The sequence below is a fragment of the Anneissia japonica genome, unplaced genomic scaffold (genome assembly GCF_011630105.1).
Source record: "Anneissia japonica isolate Jap-2015-1 unplaced genomic scaffold, ASM1163010v1 scaffold401_len1656234_cov178, whole genome shotgun sequence".
Lineage (NCBI taxonomy): Eukaryota > Metazoa > Echinodermata > Crinoidea > Comatulida > Comatulidae > Anneissia > Anneissia japonica.
The window spans coordinates 336911-350118 of NW_022745982.1; the positions used below are offsets into that span (position 1 = coordinate 336911).

At 34.5% G+C, this 13208-nt stretch overlaps 1 protein-coding gene across 6 annotated transcripts in view; it reads left to right on the plus strand.

Moving 5' to 3' along the window:
* Positions 1 to 1793: 1793 nt before the first annotated feature.
* The window catches only part of LOC117120100 (palmitoleoyl-protein carboxylesterase notum1-like), a 13925-nt gene continuing 2510 nt past the window's right edge, over positions 1794 to 13208 (plus strand). The window contains exons 1-13 of one of the 6 annotated variants that reach the window (XM_033265108.1): positions 1794 to 1949; positions 6307 to 6565; positions 7248 to 7300; positions 7752 to 7847; positions 8153 to 8213; positions 8336 to 8394; positions 9260 to 9359; positions 9551 to 9739; positions 9866 to 9966; positions 10919 to 11063; positions 11485 to 11532; positions 11684 to 11805; positions 12250 to 12348. In XM_033265108.1, the coding sequence (XP_033120999.1) occupies positions 1814 to 1949; positions 6307 to 6565; positions 7248 to 7300; positions 7752 to 7847; positions 8153 to 8213; positions 8336 to 8394; positions 9260 to 9359; positions 9551 to 9739; positions 9866 to 9966; positions 10919 to 11063; positions 11485 to 11532; positions 11684 to 11805; positions 12250 to 12348 (1468 nt within the window). In that variant the 5' untranslated portion in view covers positions 1794 to 1813. Of the gene's footprint in view, positions 2259 to 5202; positions 5507 to 6306; positions 6566 to 7247; positions 7301 to 7751; positions 7848 to 8152; positions 8214 to 8335; positions 8395 to 9259; positions 9360 to 9550; positions 9740 to 9865; positions 9967 to 10918; positions 11064 to 11484; positions 11533 to 11683; positions 11806 to 12246; positions 12349 to 13208 lie in introns of those variants that run through there. The other 5 variants (XM_033265107.1, XM_033265112.1, XM_033265110.1 and 2 more) reach the window with 5 other exon arrangements.

Below are 13208 nucleotides of genomic sequence, written 5' to 3' on the forward strand. Positions count from 1 at the left end.
ATTTTCTAACACACACTCAGCACAAATTTCCACTCAATAAATCGTATCATTTTTAAACTTTTTTTAATGATATGGTTGGCTACATCATTGTAATGTTCTCTTACCAATCCCGTTTTTTATATATGTCGTTATTAGTTGTTTTTCAGTGTTTTGTTTTTTATACATAACGAAAACAACGATAACAATAATGATTATGATGGTGCTTGCTCCTGAGCGCGTGATTTCTAGCCTATTACCTAAAGTGATTATTTTAGCCTTTCTTTGGGCGATTTTCCGTAAATTAAATAATAAATAAATAAAAGAATAACAACAATAATTTAGGCCTAGGTAAACATGCTTTGCGTACTATAAAATATTTACATTTACGTATTACTTCTATGCCTACGCCGAATATCACAGGTCACATTCAGGCATACATTTTCATACATTTCTTGAATCAAATTTATTCTGTTTACAAGTTCCTGATCTATGACCCAGTTTAGACTCCACACTAACTGATTACGCATTCAGTTTAACGAAATAATGACAATCCAAACAAATAGGCGTATACAAACATTGAATTGAGAACAGACATAAGCCATGCAATGGATGAAGCCCAGACTTTATGGTCCATATATAATAATTATAAATAATATCTTCATCTGTATCTTCTATACACAAATTAATAAAGTAAATACCTGCGCAGTGATAAAGGACGAGTATCTATCTAATGAGTATCCAAGCCAGTGAAGAAACAGGCATGACTATTCATTACAGTTAATCCACACTCAAGAACACTTTGAGACCCGAAAAATTTGGTAAGATTTGTGTTTAAAGATTGAAGATTGTTAGTTGCTAGGTCTACTTTCCGATAGCGTATTTTGCGTTAGGAGAAATAAATGCTCTGTACGTTCCCAAATGCTTGCGAAAAATATCTCGCAAGTGATTTGGGAGGAATCAAACCCATGACTCCACTTGTGAGATTATATTTCGGAAACATTGGGAACGTACTGAACATTCAGTAATATAACCAGAACAAACATGTTTTCATATTATTCTCCTGGCGAAAAAAAAAAATTTAAAAAAATCCGAGCATGCAGTACGCACTGCTACTTGAGGATCGGATTCATCACTAGCTACCAAGTGCAACCTCAGTGGTCGAGTGGTTAAGACACAAAGCTAGTTATGTGGAGCTCGCTCGTAGGTTCGATTCCCACTCGAATCACTTTTTTCGCAAACATTTGGGAACCTACTCAGCATCAGTACTATAACACGTCAGATCGACAATTTGAAAAGTGGTGTCAGAATTAGAGGGATGTCGAATAGGATGGTGTACTCTATCATTAGAAGTCCACTTTACCAATAATAAATATTGTCATAATTACTGCAGTCTATATCGAACGTTGATTAAAAAATAAAAAAAAATCCGACAGACAATTTGTTTACTTCAAAATAACTCGTACCGATCCAATTCGTTTTAACAATTAATTTATTGATATGGAACCAAATTTCGTTTATGAGCTTATTTTGGTATAGGCCTATACAACAATAAAATTAGCATTTCTTAGGAATTACGGCTACAAACGAAACATTAATTAAGATTTCAATAAATTGATGTCGCGCCCACCTGATGTTGCAGCATCGATGTGGTGCGGGAGGTTAGTGAAGTCGTTGAACGTATCTTTTCACCCTCCGGGCAAATAAACGTAATCTGTGACCTTACTCGTCAGCCACTGGCGGCCTCTAAAACCACGAATCATATTCCCACTTACCGAATATCGTGGTTTATTCAGCAATTTGTCAAACAAATAATTCGAACTGTTTCCCAGATGAGATGCCCATGACCTATGCGTTGTCGCCGACTCGATCGCCTGCCAGTTTTGTTTGTGTTCGCCAAGGAGGACGGCGGTATATCGCTGTCAAGAATACGCATCCTAGCGCGAAGTATATCGGAGAGGAAAAGATCAAAGGTATTGGAGCCCCAGAGTAATTTGAAAGTTAGTATCTCAGTATAAAGACCAAGTAAACATAGGTAAATAAACACAGTGTGACGTCGATAATTGCAGACATTTTTCTTCGATTGAGAAGTGCCGAAAGTCATTCGTTTAATTACGGTTGGACGACGAGGTTTCGTCTGAATTTTCCCTCTAAAAACTGATTTGTAAATATTTATTTCATTGTGTACCGTATATACGCAGTTGAACAAATTTATCGAACGGATATTTGGTTTATATATCTTCTTGGAATTGTCACTGTCCCGATACTAAATAGTTAAAAAGGTAAGTGGATAAAAATAATTAGCAAATCCCGAAACAGTCGTTTAACGATGGGGTTTTGTTTAGATTTTCACCCTAAAAAGATTGATTTGTAAATACATTTATTTCGTTGTGTACTGCAGTTGAACAAATTTATCGAACGGATGTTTGGTTCATGGAGGTATAAAATTATTAGGTTTATATATCTTCTTGGTTAGTTGGTATTTTCATACACAATAAATAGTTACAAAATAGTAGCCGACAAATCATATCCCGAAACAGTCGTTAGTCAGGTAGGTAGGTATGCTTATTCCTACATTTTTTGAGTTTTCTTTCAATAAGGAAAGCGTGCTGACAAACTTTCGAAACTGGTAGAAAAACCAATTTATTTAAATTGAATAGCTTTAGGAGTGTCGTGGCGACTGTAGTAAAATAACTTGGCACACTCTTTCTGTGATAAACAACTCCCTGCTTGAGACAATTATACCAGGAAGATGTCAATTACCGACATATTACAACATGTATTTGGATCATCCCTTGGTTGGTTTCAACAATTGGAAGAAAGGAGCAGATAGAAAATATTGATTTTTGCAGGATTTGAATCAATGCTCCTGTTTTTGAAATACGAGCATTTTAACTCTCTAAAATTAAATTTGGACATTATTTTATTGAAAATATAACAAGCCGTTGAGTGTCTGCAAGGCAAGGGTGTATCCCGAGCTGTGGAATATCAATCTATGTTCATGATGTCCTAGTTTGCAGCCTTTTGGTAAACGATAAAATCCAAATTACGGTTGGTGTTATTTAATGATTTGTAAATATTCCTCAATCAATTTTATTGTCACTTTAGATTTTTTTCATAATCAATACAACCAAGTTGATCAATCATAATATTGTTATTCCGATTTCAATACCATTCTTTTTAAATTCATATGAACGTTTAAATTGTAACTTTTTCCAAATTTCTTGGATTTCCTCGGTTCATACAGATAACGTTGTCATTTGTTTTGTTGTATGATATTTTGTCGTTTTTTTATACTATTTTATATCTGAATGAACTGAATAAATCTAAATTAAACTAAGCCTTCATTTGATTTGTTAGCAATGTATTTTTTTTTTTTTTTTAGTTGTCGAACTTTTTTAATCTTGTAGGATTTTTTATTAGGACTACCGGTAACTATAATTCAATTATACCAATGACATAAATATTCTAATAGACCTTGTGATTTCTTATTTAATGTACTGTACCAATGATCGCATCGATAATACTAAATAGACTTCATTCCTTATTAATGGAATATGCATACGATCACCCGGTACCTACCCACAACACTCTCACTTATTATTTTGTGCTTCTCTGACAGAAGCTGTAACCATCAGTGGCGTATCTAGGGGAGGGCACGTCGACCCCTCCCTAAAAAAATTACTCACCCCCCCCCCAGTCGCCCCCAAAAATCACGGTCAGGTTGTTAAAAATCACCATATTTTGCGAATTAGCGCCCCTCAACTGATCATCGAGCCCCGCCCCCCCCCCCCACCAATTCAAGACTTCTAGTAACGCCACTGGTAACTATATCCTTGTCTAAACGACTCTACTCTTAAGAGTTGAGAAGGGTTTTTCATGATTGTTTGTAGTAGGGCATACGCATAGAATAGCAGCAGTTAAATACATTACAGTAGGGCCTAATTGTATTCCAAAGACCGCTCTGTGATAAACCACCGTAATTTAATTTCAATGATGGCACATGTTGGCTCATAAACAAGTAAGCCTAACTTAGGCCCTACATTTTTTAAATATGCCTGTCCTATTTTAAGAAGCAAACCATCTTTTTATAGTAAATGTTTCATGATCTAATCAGAGTAACTGTGTTCAGAATTCAGACACAAGTGTCCTGTTGTGGCATATTACCGTCGCACTAATGAGGTAGTGAGGTACCGGTTCTCTTATTACCGCTTGAGTAGCATTTCATCGTTTATACGTACAGTTTACCTGGTACGTAGTAATTTGATTGCTTTTCCCCAGTACAAACAAAGATGTATGCTTAGATGCGTACAAAATAATTAGTACCACAATTGGTATAGGGAGAATTTAGGCCTATTATAGTCCATATTACATTTGTAATCTAAGGATTTTCGTCCGGTAAGTGTTAATCAGTGAAACAAATTGATTGTTTCGATCTTTGTAGCCTATCTTTTTACATTTGAAGTTAATAAATGTATATCCTTTTAAAAGGGCTATTCGATATTGCTGAATTACAGACGGCATTACTTTAATTAACGAATTTTACAATTGCGCCGAACTATACCCGATATTAATCCTAAAATACAAAGACAGCATAAAATATATTTCAGTCGATTTAGGCCAATTATCGACTGGGCTTCGGCCCAGTTCGATAAGTTTTACAGTTGTAGTATAGACATATTTTTCTTTAAAGTATTGTTCTCTATTGATCGTGCAGGTCAAATTTGGCGATCTTTTTGCTTATACCATCTTTGTATACAGCATCGGTAATTGCTAAAAAGAGGTTCAGTTTAGTCGATAACGTTTATCCGCTCTATCCGATCTGAGACTTATCAAAATCGGGGATTCGATACAGTATGAAAAAGACAAAACGAATGATGACTTTCATTTGTTCTAAGGATAGAGTTTCCATGCCATTGTTATTTAGAATAGGCCTATTAGGCCTACACTTTGAACTGAAAATCAAATGTATGCGGCACAGTAAAATATCCTTTTATCTTACCGATTAAACGTATCGTCTGTAATAAACTCATGTAACATCATTGCTTAACATTACTGCTTTACTGTATCTAATTCCATTCAATGTAGACTTTTTGCTATAGGCTCTATGCCATGAATATTCATAAAACGTTTGATCCGATATCCTTTCATCTCACCGAAACCTGTTCCCATAGCCAAACATTGCAAATTGGTGAATCAGTACTTTAGGGATTAAGTCACTGTCGCTGCTCTTTGAAGAAATTCCTTCAACCAAGGTGTTACTTTTCCAAAGTGATTGCTCAGAATAAGCTAGAAGTGCTTCCTTGGAACGTCTTTGTTTCTGTCGGCTACCGGTCCCCATGGGCCTTAGTGTCAAGTACTTACGACCTCCCTTAATATTTGACAACTTGTAGTTGTGTACGTTTTACGGGACCGATCGGTCGATAACCTCGTCCGTTCTCCCCGAAACACATCAGATTTCATATTTTCTAAGACTGCATTTTACAGAAAAGAAAACAGATTAGGATTTTACTTTCATCTGAATAATACAGTAAGTGCGATAATTTGTATGTTGTTTTTTTTTTGTATTTTCATTTATTTATTTGTCATCTACTATCGTCATTTGTACGTTTGTAAGAAATATTTACTACTGACCGGCACCTTTTAGTTACGGTACCTGCGCAAATTAATATCGCATGCCTTTGCGGTGCACGCGTTTTATCTAAAAAGTTAACGGCATGGGGGTTACATTTACACATCGCTTCTTAATTTTCTCCAATCGTGTTAAGAGAACCATTAATAATAAGAAACCAAATAGTAATTTAAGAAATCCCTGGAGTGTTGTTTTTATAGCGTGACAAATAATCGCAGGCTGCAGTCGTACCACCACCATATAGGCCTCCGAAACTAACTAAACTTAATGTAAGCCTTAACCAATTTAGTGAAACCAACTTCTGATATTTTCAAAATGTTAATTGCCTAATCGAATCTGTATCTTACTGACCAATTATTTGTTGTAGGCCCCAATATATCGACGAGGAAAAATTTTTCAGATATGGAGTTTTATTACAATGTTCATTCTTATGTTTGCATCTGTTTTATGTAGTCATATCGGCTATATGTTTAATGATAATGTAATTTTAGCTGGTTTATAGGTAAATGGTAGCCTTTATGCTACTTAGTAATGGTGTATTGGAAACACTTTAAAAAGTTACGTATAGTATACTTCGTTAATTAAAACGTTTGGTCGATAACAGATACGACGTTAAGCTTTCGATTGCCTTGTTAATAAAATCAAGTTATTATTTACACAACTGAATGTAGCTCAATCGAAAATCGTTTTAATTTCAGATATTAGTATACCTGATTTCAAAATGACAATGATAAGTATTATAATTGTTTGCACGTCCATCGTTCTAATGACAGAGGGATATACCACAGAGTCTGACCAGAAGGAGTATGTTCTTAACTTAACCAATAACCAAAAAGAAGACATGAAGAAACTTGCTCTTTCATTAAGAAGCTGCGGTGTGAACTTAAAACTACCAAAGATGCACTTAAGACTGTTGAAAAATCAATCAATAACATGTAACGACGGATCACCTGCAGGGTAAGTGCATTTTAAAAGAACATGCATTAATAAAAATATAGATTTGGCATATTTATTTATCTATTTATTTAAAATCATCTTTATACATGATAACAACGGTTTACCGTTAAGTTTTACAATATTGTCCTGTTCTATACTTAAGAAGACAATACTTAAAATATTAAACTACAGTTAAAAAGACAAGTATGTAGGCTACAGTACGTTCTTTAGTTGTTACACACCTAATTTTTCTACCGGAAGCTGTAAACAATAGTGACGTTAAAACAATGGTCTACCAAAGTACCGCACTGTACTGTACTCGGAATAGTGACTGGATCAAATGACTCACCGGCGTCCATTTAATCCTTGTTTATTTATGCCTGTTACTACTGTAATGGATAATCCTAACGGTCTACATGAATGTTAATGCGGTTACCACTTTTTAGATCAAAATTAATTAGGCTTAGACGAAGACGATAAATATTGATTTAAGTCTACTTATTTTGAACTCGAATCAGTGCCGTTTCGTTACTCAATAAGCGGCCAGATGTAAAGCCGGTCTTTTCTATTCTATTGTAGATTCATAAACAATAAATTATTGATAATAGATAAGAAATGTATTTATCCATAGGATTACATAGATATGATAAATGTTGTTTCCATGAATACGTCGTAACGTTTACATTCCATAATTATATTCCAGGTATTATCTACGTAAGATAAGTGACAGTAAGCGATGGCTCGTGTTTCTACAAGGTAAATTGCAGTATTGTAATTACACTAATACGATATCGAAAACCGGCATAAAAATATAATTAAACCCTGGTTTTCATATAATCGGTAAACGCTGTCGCCGGCAAACTTCTGTAACGCTGATTTCTTATTGCTCGGGGATTGTACGCAGCGAACGATTGCAGTGAAATCCCCGTAGCGACATTCTAGCGATTTTATGGGAACCATCACTAACATAGTATCAAAGTTTACGTCTTCATTATTTGCACTATTTTCACCGTGCGTGAACTAACCAAAGGCAATGGGACAGTATACACCACTTTAAGATGAATATGTAACTATAGACCTGTGTAACAGTTATTTGAAAACAAGATTTTTTTAGAAAATTTAAAAAAAAAAAAAACAGAAACGACATTCTAACTGACAATAGTAAACACTTTCGGTTTAATATCGTTCGGTATATTTCAAAAAATAGGTGGAACATATTGTTATGATCGGTCAAGCTGTAACTGGCGGAGAGATAATTCACCTAGACTAACAGGGTCTCGGACATGGCCACAAACAGAGAAGGGTAAGTACGATTATGAATCAATAAGAGGCTCAGTTTATATCTTGGTTTGTGCAATTCGGGATCGGCCGATATCAGAGGTGTAATTTGTCCACCCGTTGGCCTTTTCCCGTCACCGGAAATGTTTTATTTCATTGATATTTTATTGTATTTTTGCCTGTGTAAAGTCGAATAAATAAAAAATAAATAAAAAAGTTGTAATCGATTGTGTGGAAGTCTTGACGTCATAAACACGACAGCAATTGTGAGTTGTAAATTACTTATAACCCGATAATTTGATAATTCGTTTTAATGTGGATAAATTCCAGGTACTGGTATTTTATCAGCTGATCCAGTTGAAAATCCAATTTGGTGGAAGTCAAATGTTGTGTAAGTATACTCATAATTAAACTAATTCCATTAAAATTCCATCAGCCAAGACTTGGTTTATTAGTTTTGCAACATATTTCAATGTATATCTACTCTTACGTGTCGTTTTAAATTATTTATAGCATGATACCATACTGCTCGAGTGATGTTTGGAGTGGAACCAAATTCACATCTGAAACAGGTAGGCCAAGATGAAACTTCAGTGCTGAATAAAGTAATAATGGTATACATTTTATTAATAGGCATAGGTACGGTATAGTAGCGTATACAGCATTTCAAACCATAAACTTCCAATAATTCTTCATGAACAAGTACCGTACAATGTGTACTTGCATAGTCGTTTAAAAAAAAAGTTTAAAACAATTGTTTTAAAGAATTTCCTTCAAATACTACTTGTAACCGATACGTAAATAATGGGCACATGTAGGTGTCAGAAGCAAACTTTATCGTAAACTCAGTTACGTTTTTGATGAGCGATAGGCTTACTGTTGTGTTTCCATTGATCTCTTTGGCGTGTCATTCTAACTCAACAACTGGCTAATCAGACTGACTTAACACGCGCACGTCCTATAAAAGGGAGCTTTCGGTTGCACGGCGACGACGGTAGGACGTAGAACGTAATGACGTCACTAAAAGTCATCTGCGCATGCGAGAACGTTAAGGTCACACCTCGTCGAGTAGATTCTGGAACGCAATTTGGCCAAATCTACGTACTTATGCAGAAAACGTAGGACGTCAGGTAGGACGGTCACGCATGTGTGATTCCGTTCTAGGGTCGCGTCGTCGCACAAATCGAAAGCCCCCTAAATGTGAGAACTTATCAACTTGTCTTAGTGGAACGGCCCATTTTTTCATTTGTTTTATTGGGTTTTTTTCTGTACTTTTTGTTTGTCTTTATTACACAAGATATAAAATGATACGTTAATTGTGGGAACTTGTTTTTATTTTAAATATTATACTGTATTGCAAATGTAGTATTAATGGAGACTATTAATGGAGAATCATTCTATGATATTTTAACTTGTATATTTTCTTTTATGCCATAGGTTACTCGTTTATGGGGTCTTTGATTATTAAGGAGGTGCTTCGTGAACTCTTAACTGTCGGTCTCTTAGAAGCCAAGCAACTCGTTCTTGCTGGTAGCAGGTAATTATAACGTTTCATAACATTTCTTTTTTATCAATAAACCAATTAAAAGTTTAAAGACATTTTTATTAAAACATGAGCTCAACTTATGAAAAAATATATATGATTATACTTTACGAAAGGAGGCTAATTAGATAATTTTTGGAGTGGCCAGAAACACTAAACAAATATTGACTGATTATTGTACTTAGTGCTGGTGGAACAGGAGTTCTTTTAAACTTGGACAGTATTCGAGACTGGTTGGCCTCGGTTGGTAGTAACGTGGAGTTACGGGGATTGGTCGATTCCGGTTGGTTTTTGGATATGGAACAGTTAAAGGAGACAAGATGCGATAGTTCAATTTTCTGTAAACCTTCAGAGGCTATTGCAAAAGGAGTCAGGTGAGTAAAAACATTTTAGTATTGATAATTACTGTATGTCAAAGAGAATTTTTTTAAATAATTTGTTAAAATTGTACTCGCGTAGATGCCAAGAAATATGACAATTCAATGTATGTTTGTTTAAAGATTATGGGGAAGCTCCGTGCCATCATCCTGTCTGGAGATGTATGGAGCTGGTAACGAGTGGAAATGCTTTTTTGGATTTCGTATCTACCAAACGCTGAGGAGTGAGTAATAAGCTTATTACATTGTTTGATTTTATTCTATATTATACTATATTATATTATATTATATTAGGTATTATAAATTAAACTTCTATTTTGAATTGTCTTTATGTAAGTTAATTTAATACTTTTAAGACTTGTTATGAGGATTATGTTGTTATTATTATTCTTGTTATTATTGTTGTTGTTGTTATTATTATAGTTATTATTATTATTGTTGTTGTTGTTATTATTATTATTGTTGTAATGATGTTGTTTGTACTGTTCTTTAATTTTATTAAAGAGGGCCCCTGAATATCAGTTAACCTACTGGGCTAAACTGGAAGGGTTACCCTCTTTAAAGATGGTTGAAATAAAAATAAAATAAAAAGCTTTTCAAATTATTTTTTGCTGGCGTCAAAACATTGCTAATTGCTAAAATCAGTAATGATAATGATGAATTATTATTGTTCATGCAATTAGAGATTGGCTCAACGCTTTATATAAAGAAACAATCAGAATTTTTAAAATCATAACTTTCTCGAATATGTTTTAACGGGTTTTTAAAATTTAATTATTTTTTTTCAAAGAATCAGAATAATAGTACCTCTGGCAAATATACCGGTACATATGCCGACCGGTACCCAACGAGATCATCAAAACGTAAACTAAATACCTGCTACATAGCTCTCTATAGCGTCAAACAATTTGAGTTCACTAAAATCAATATGAACATAAAAAGTAGTAAGCCTAACTCAATTATTCTGTTGAACATTTTATTTGGGCCTCTGGTGATCCGGAGCAGCCACAGTGGTTAATTGCACAGCACGAATAGGCCTACATGTCTTTTTTTTTTTTCAAAAAGGTTAGTCTAATCCTACTCTTGTCATTAAGGTAGATTATTTTCGTATTTGTTTATATCAGTATTCCATGATATTATATATGTCAAAAAGTATGTCTGTTTGTACCTTTCTAGCTCCTGTATACATTGTGCAGTGGCTATATGACGAAGCGCAATTGACGATAAACTTGGTCAGTCTCACCCCGCCCACAGAACTTGAAGAATGGAGCTATATGCAGAAAACTGCCAAAGAAATGCGAGCATCACTTAAGAATGTATCGTAAGTAGTTTTGAAGATACACAATGTGGACAGTTAATTTTAAGAAGATGAGAACATATCTTGTTTACCTATGTGATAAGGACATCATTATACTTACTGATTTTTATTTAAATCATCCCAAATAAGGCTTTGAAATTCCCTTCTATTATGAAAGGGATTACTATTTTTTTTAATTTTTCTTTCCATTTAAACAAATATTATGCCATTGGATACTTGTATCTTGGGCTAAAACATAGTATCAATGCAAGCTGGGAAATGCCAGCATAGTTAGACGAGTGTTTCCACAGTGTATGTTTGGAACGTCCGACACAGACTGCTGCGCCTCCCGCCTTCCAAAAATTGATATAGGCCCCAGTTGCAGATATTTTCATTGCAGAATGTGCAGGAGGTAATCACGTTTCAAATTGTTTGAATATTACAGGGCTGTGTTTGCAACATCTTGTTATGGTCATATGATCCTTGAGAGTATGTAAGTATACATATTTACACCAACTAACTACAGTATCCGAGTTTTTTTATTTAATTACATATCTGTGAACAGAAAATAAATTTATTATCGTACTAAATAAAATGTTCCATATGCCAAATTTAATTTAAGATTTTTTTTTTCTATATTAAAGAGACTGGACTAAAATACAAGTTCGAAATGTCTATCTTCATCATTCTATAAGTTGCTGGTTGGGTATGAGCACGGAGAGCAATGCACTTCATCCGCACCGGTCAACCAGTTCTACAACAACAGGTATGCCTAAGCAAGCAACATACCTTCAATTGCTTATTAGGAACGCTCACTGCTTAAATATTTTCGACTGTCGATGTATATATTCGTTTGTAACGCCAATGTTGTACTGACAATCTTAAACTTTGCTCATGACGTCAGTGTAATGTGCAACGATGTGAGTTGCTCTTGCATTTACTTTTATACTTAATCGTACGTTGGGCATTTGACGGCTTTGGACTACATTTACTACCGAGCCTTGCGCTTAATCTGCTATAGGCCTACAATTTTACTATATTATTATTGCTGTAGCTCAAACAGTTTTGAGTCCTATACTTCACATTAAGTATCGTTTAAACACATTGTATGATGACGTCTGTGTATCGGTACATCTGAGTAGGCCAGAAAAACCACACATTATAAATAGTATTCTCATAAACTGCATTGTGACACTTGAAATTTCAGTAGCTCTACCGTCTACTGTAAGTCCGAACACGCAACAAACACAAAACACAGAAAGAGGAAAAAGTTCAGGGTTATTCGGTTTGTTTTGGAAGCGAAGTGCAGGTAATGAGCAAGTAAAATATACATATTTTTGCGAGATCGTAACCCACCCATTGAAACACCTTTTCGTTTTTATTCTCTCCAATCCAATTAATATCGGCACGATCATCACATTGATATTCTACTGTTGTATAATTTACCTTCATAAATCATATTTTCCCATGAATTCATTATAATGTTATTGGTTTTCTTCGTAAATCTCTAAACCGTGTTTACCATATATCTATCATAATTTATGTGTGCTCCTTTTTCTTTACGTAATAAAAACATATTATAATGTGGTAGTAATGTATTATATATTTACATTATTTTTCAAATTGTAGTCTTTTTCATCTATATCTGCACATCTTACTTTCTTTATTTTTCCATTTTAACATCATTTAGTAAATTTCCTTCATTCAACAGTAACATTAATGACATAACTAAAGGCAAACCCATACTCTGTGTAAATTAATACTGATGTATGTGTCGTTACTTGTGTAGTCACCACCTAAAACTATATTATATAGATGTCTCAACTCGTACACAGGCTTCTCTTGCAAATCTGAAACTAACATTACAGATAGCTTTCCATGCTTGTTTTCATTATTATCGTCAATATCACCATCATTCTTCTTTTCCTCCTTTTGAGAGTGGCTTAGCTCAGTCGACTTAACTGGTGGTAGCCACTGTGTGCGCTTTGAACCACGTGGATATCTCCGGTCCCCGGTTCAATCCCCATCCTGTTCTCCTTGTGTTTCACCCGTAGTAAAATGTTTTATAGAATTCTATAGAAAGTCTATAGACATTTATGAGTTTTTATAGACTTCTATAGAAAATTGGATCAAAGAATTATCTCTCTATATAAAACCTATCCATTCTCT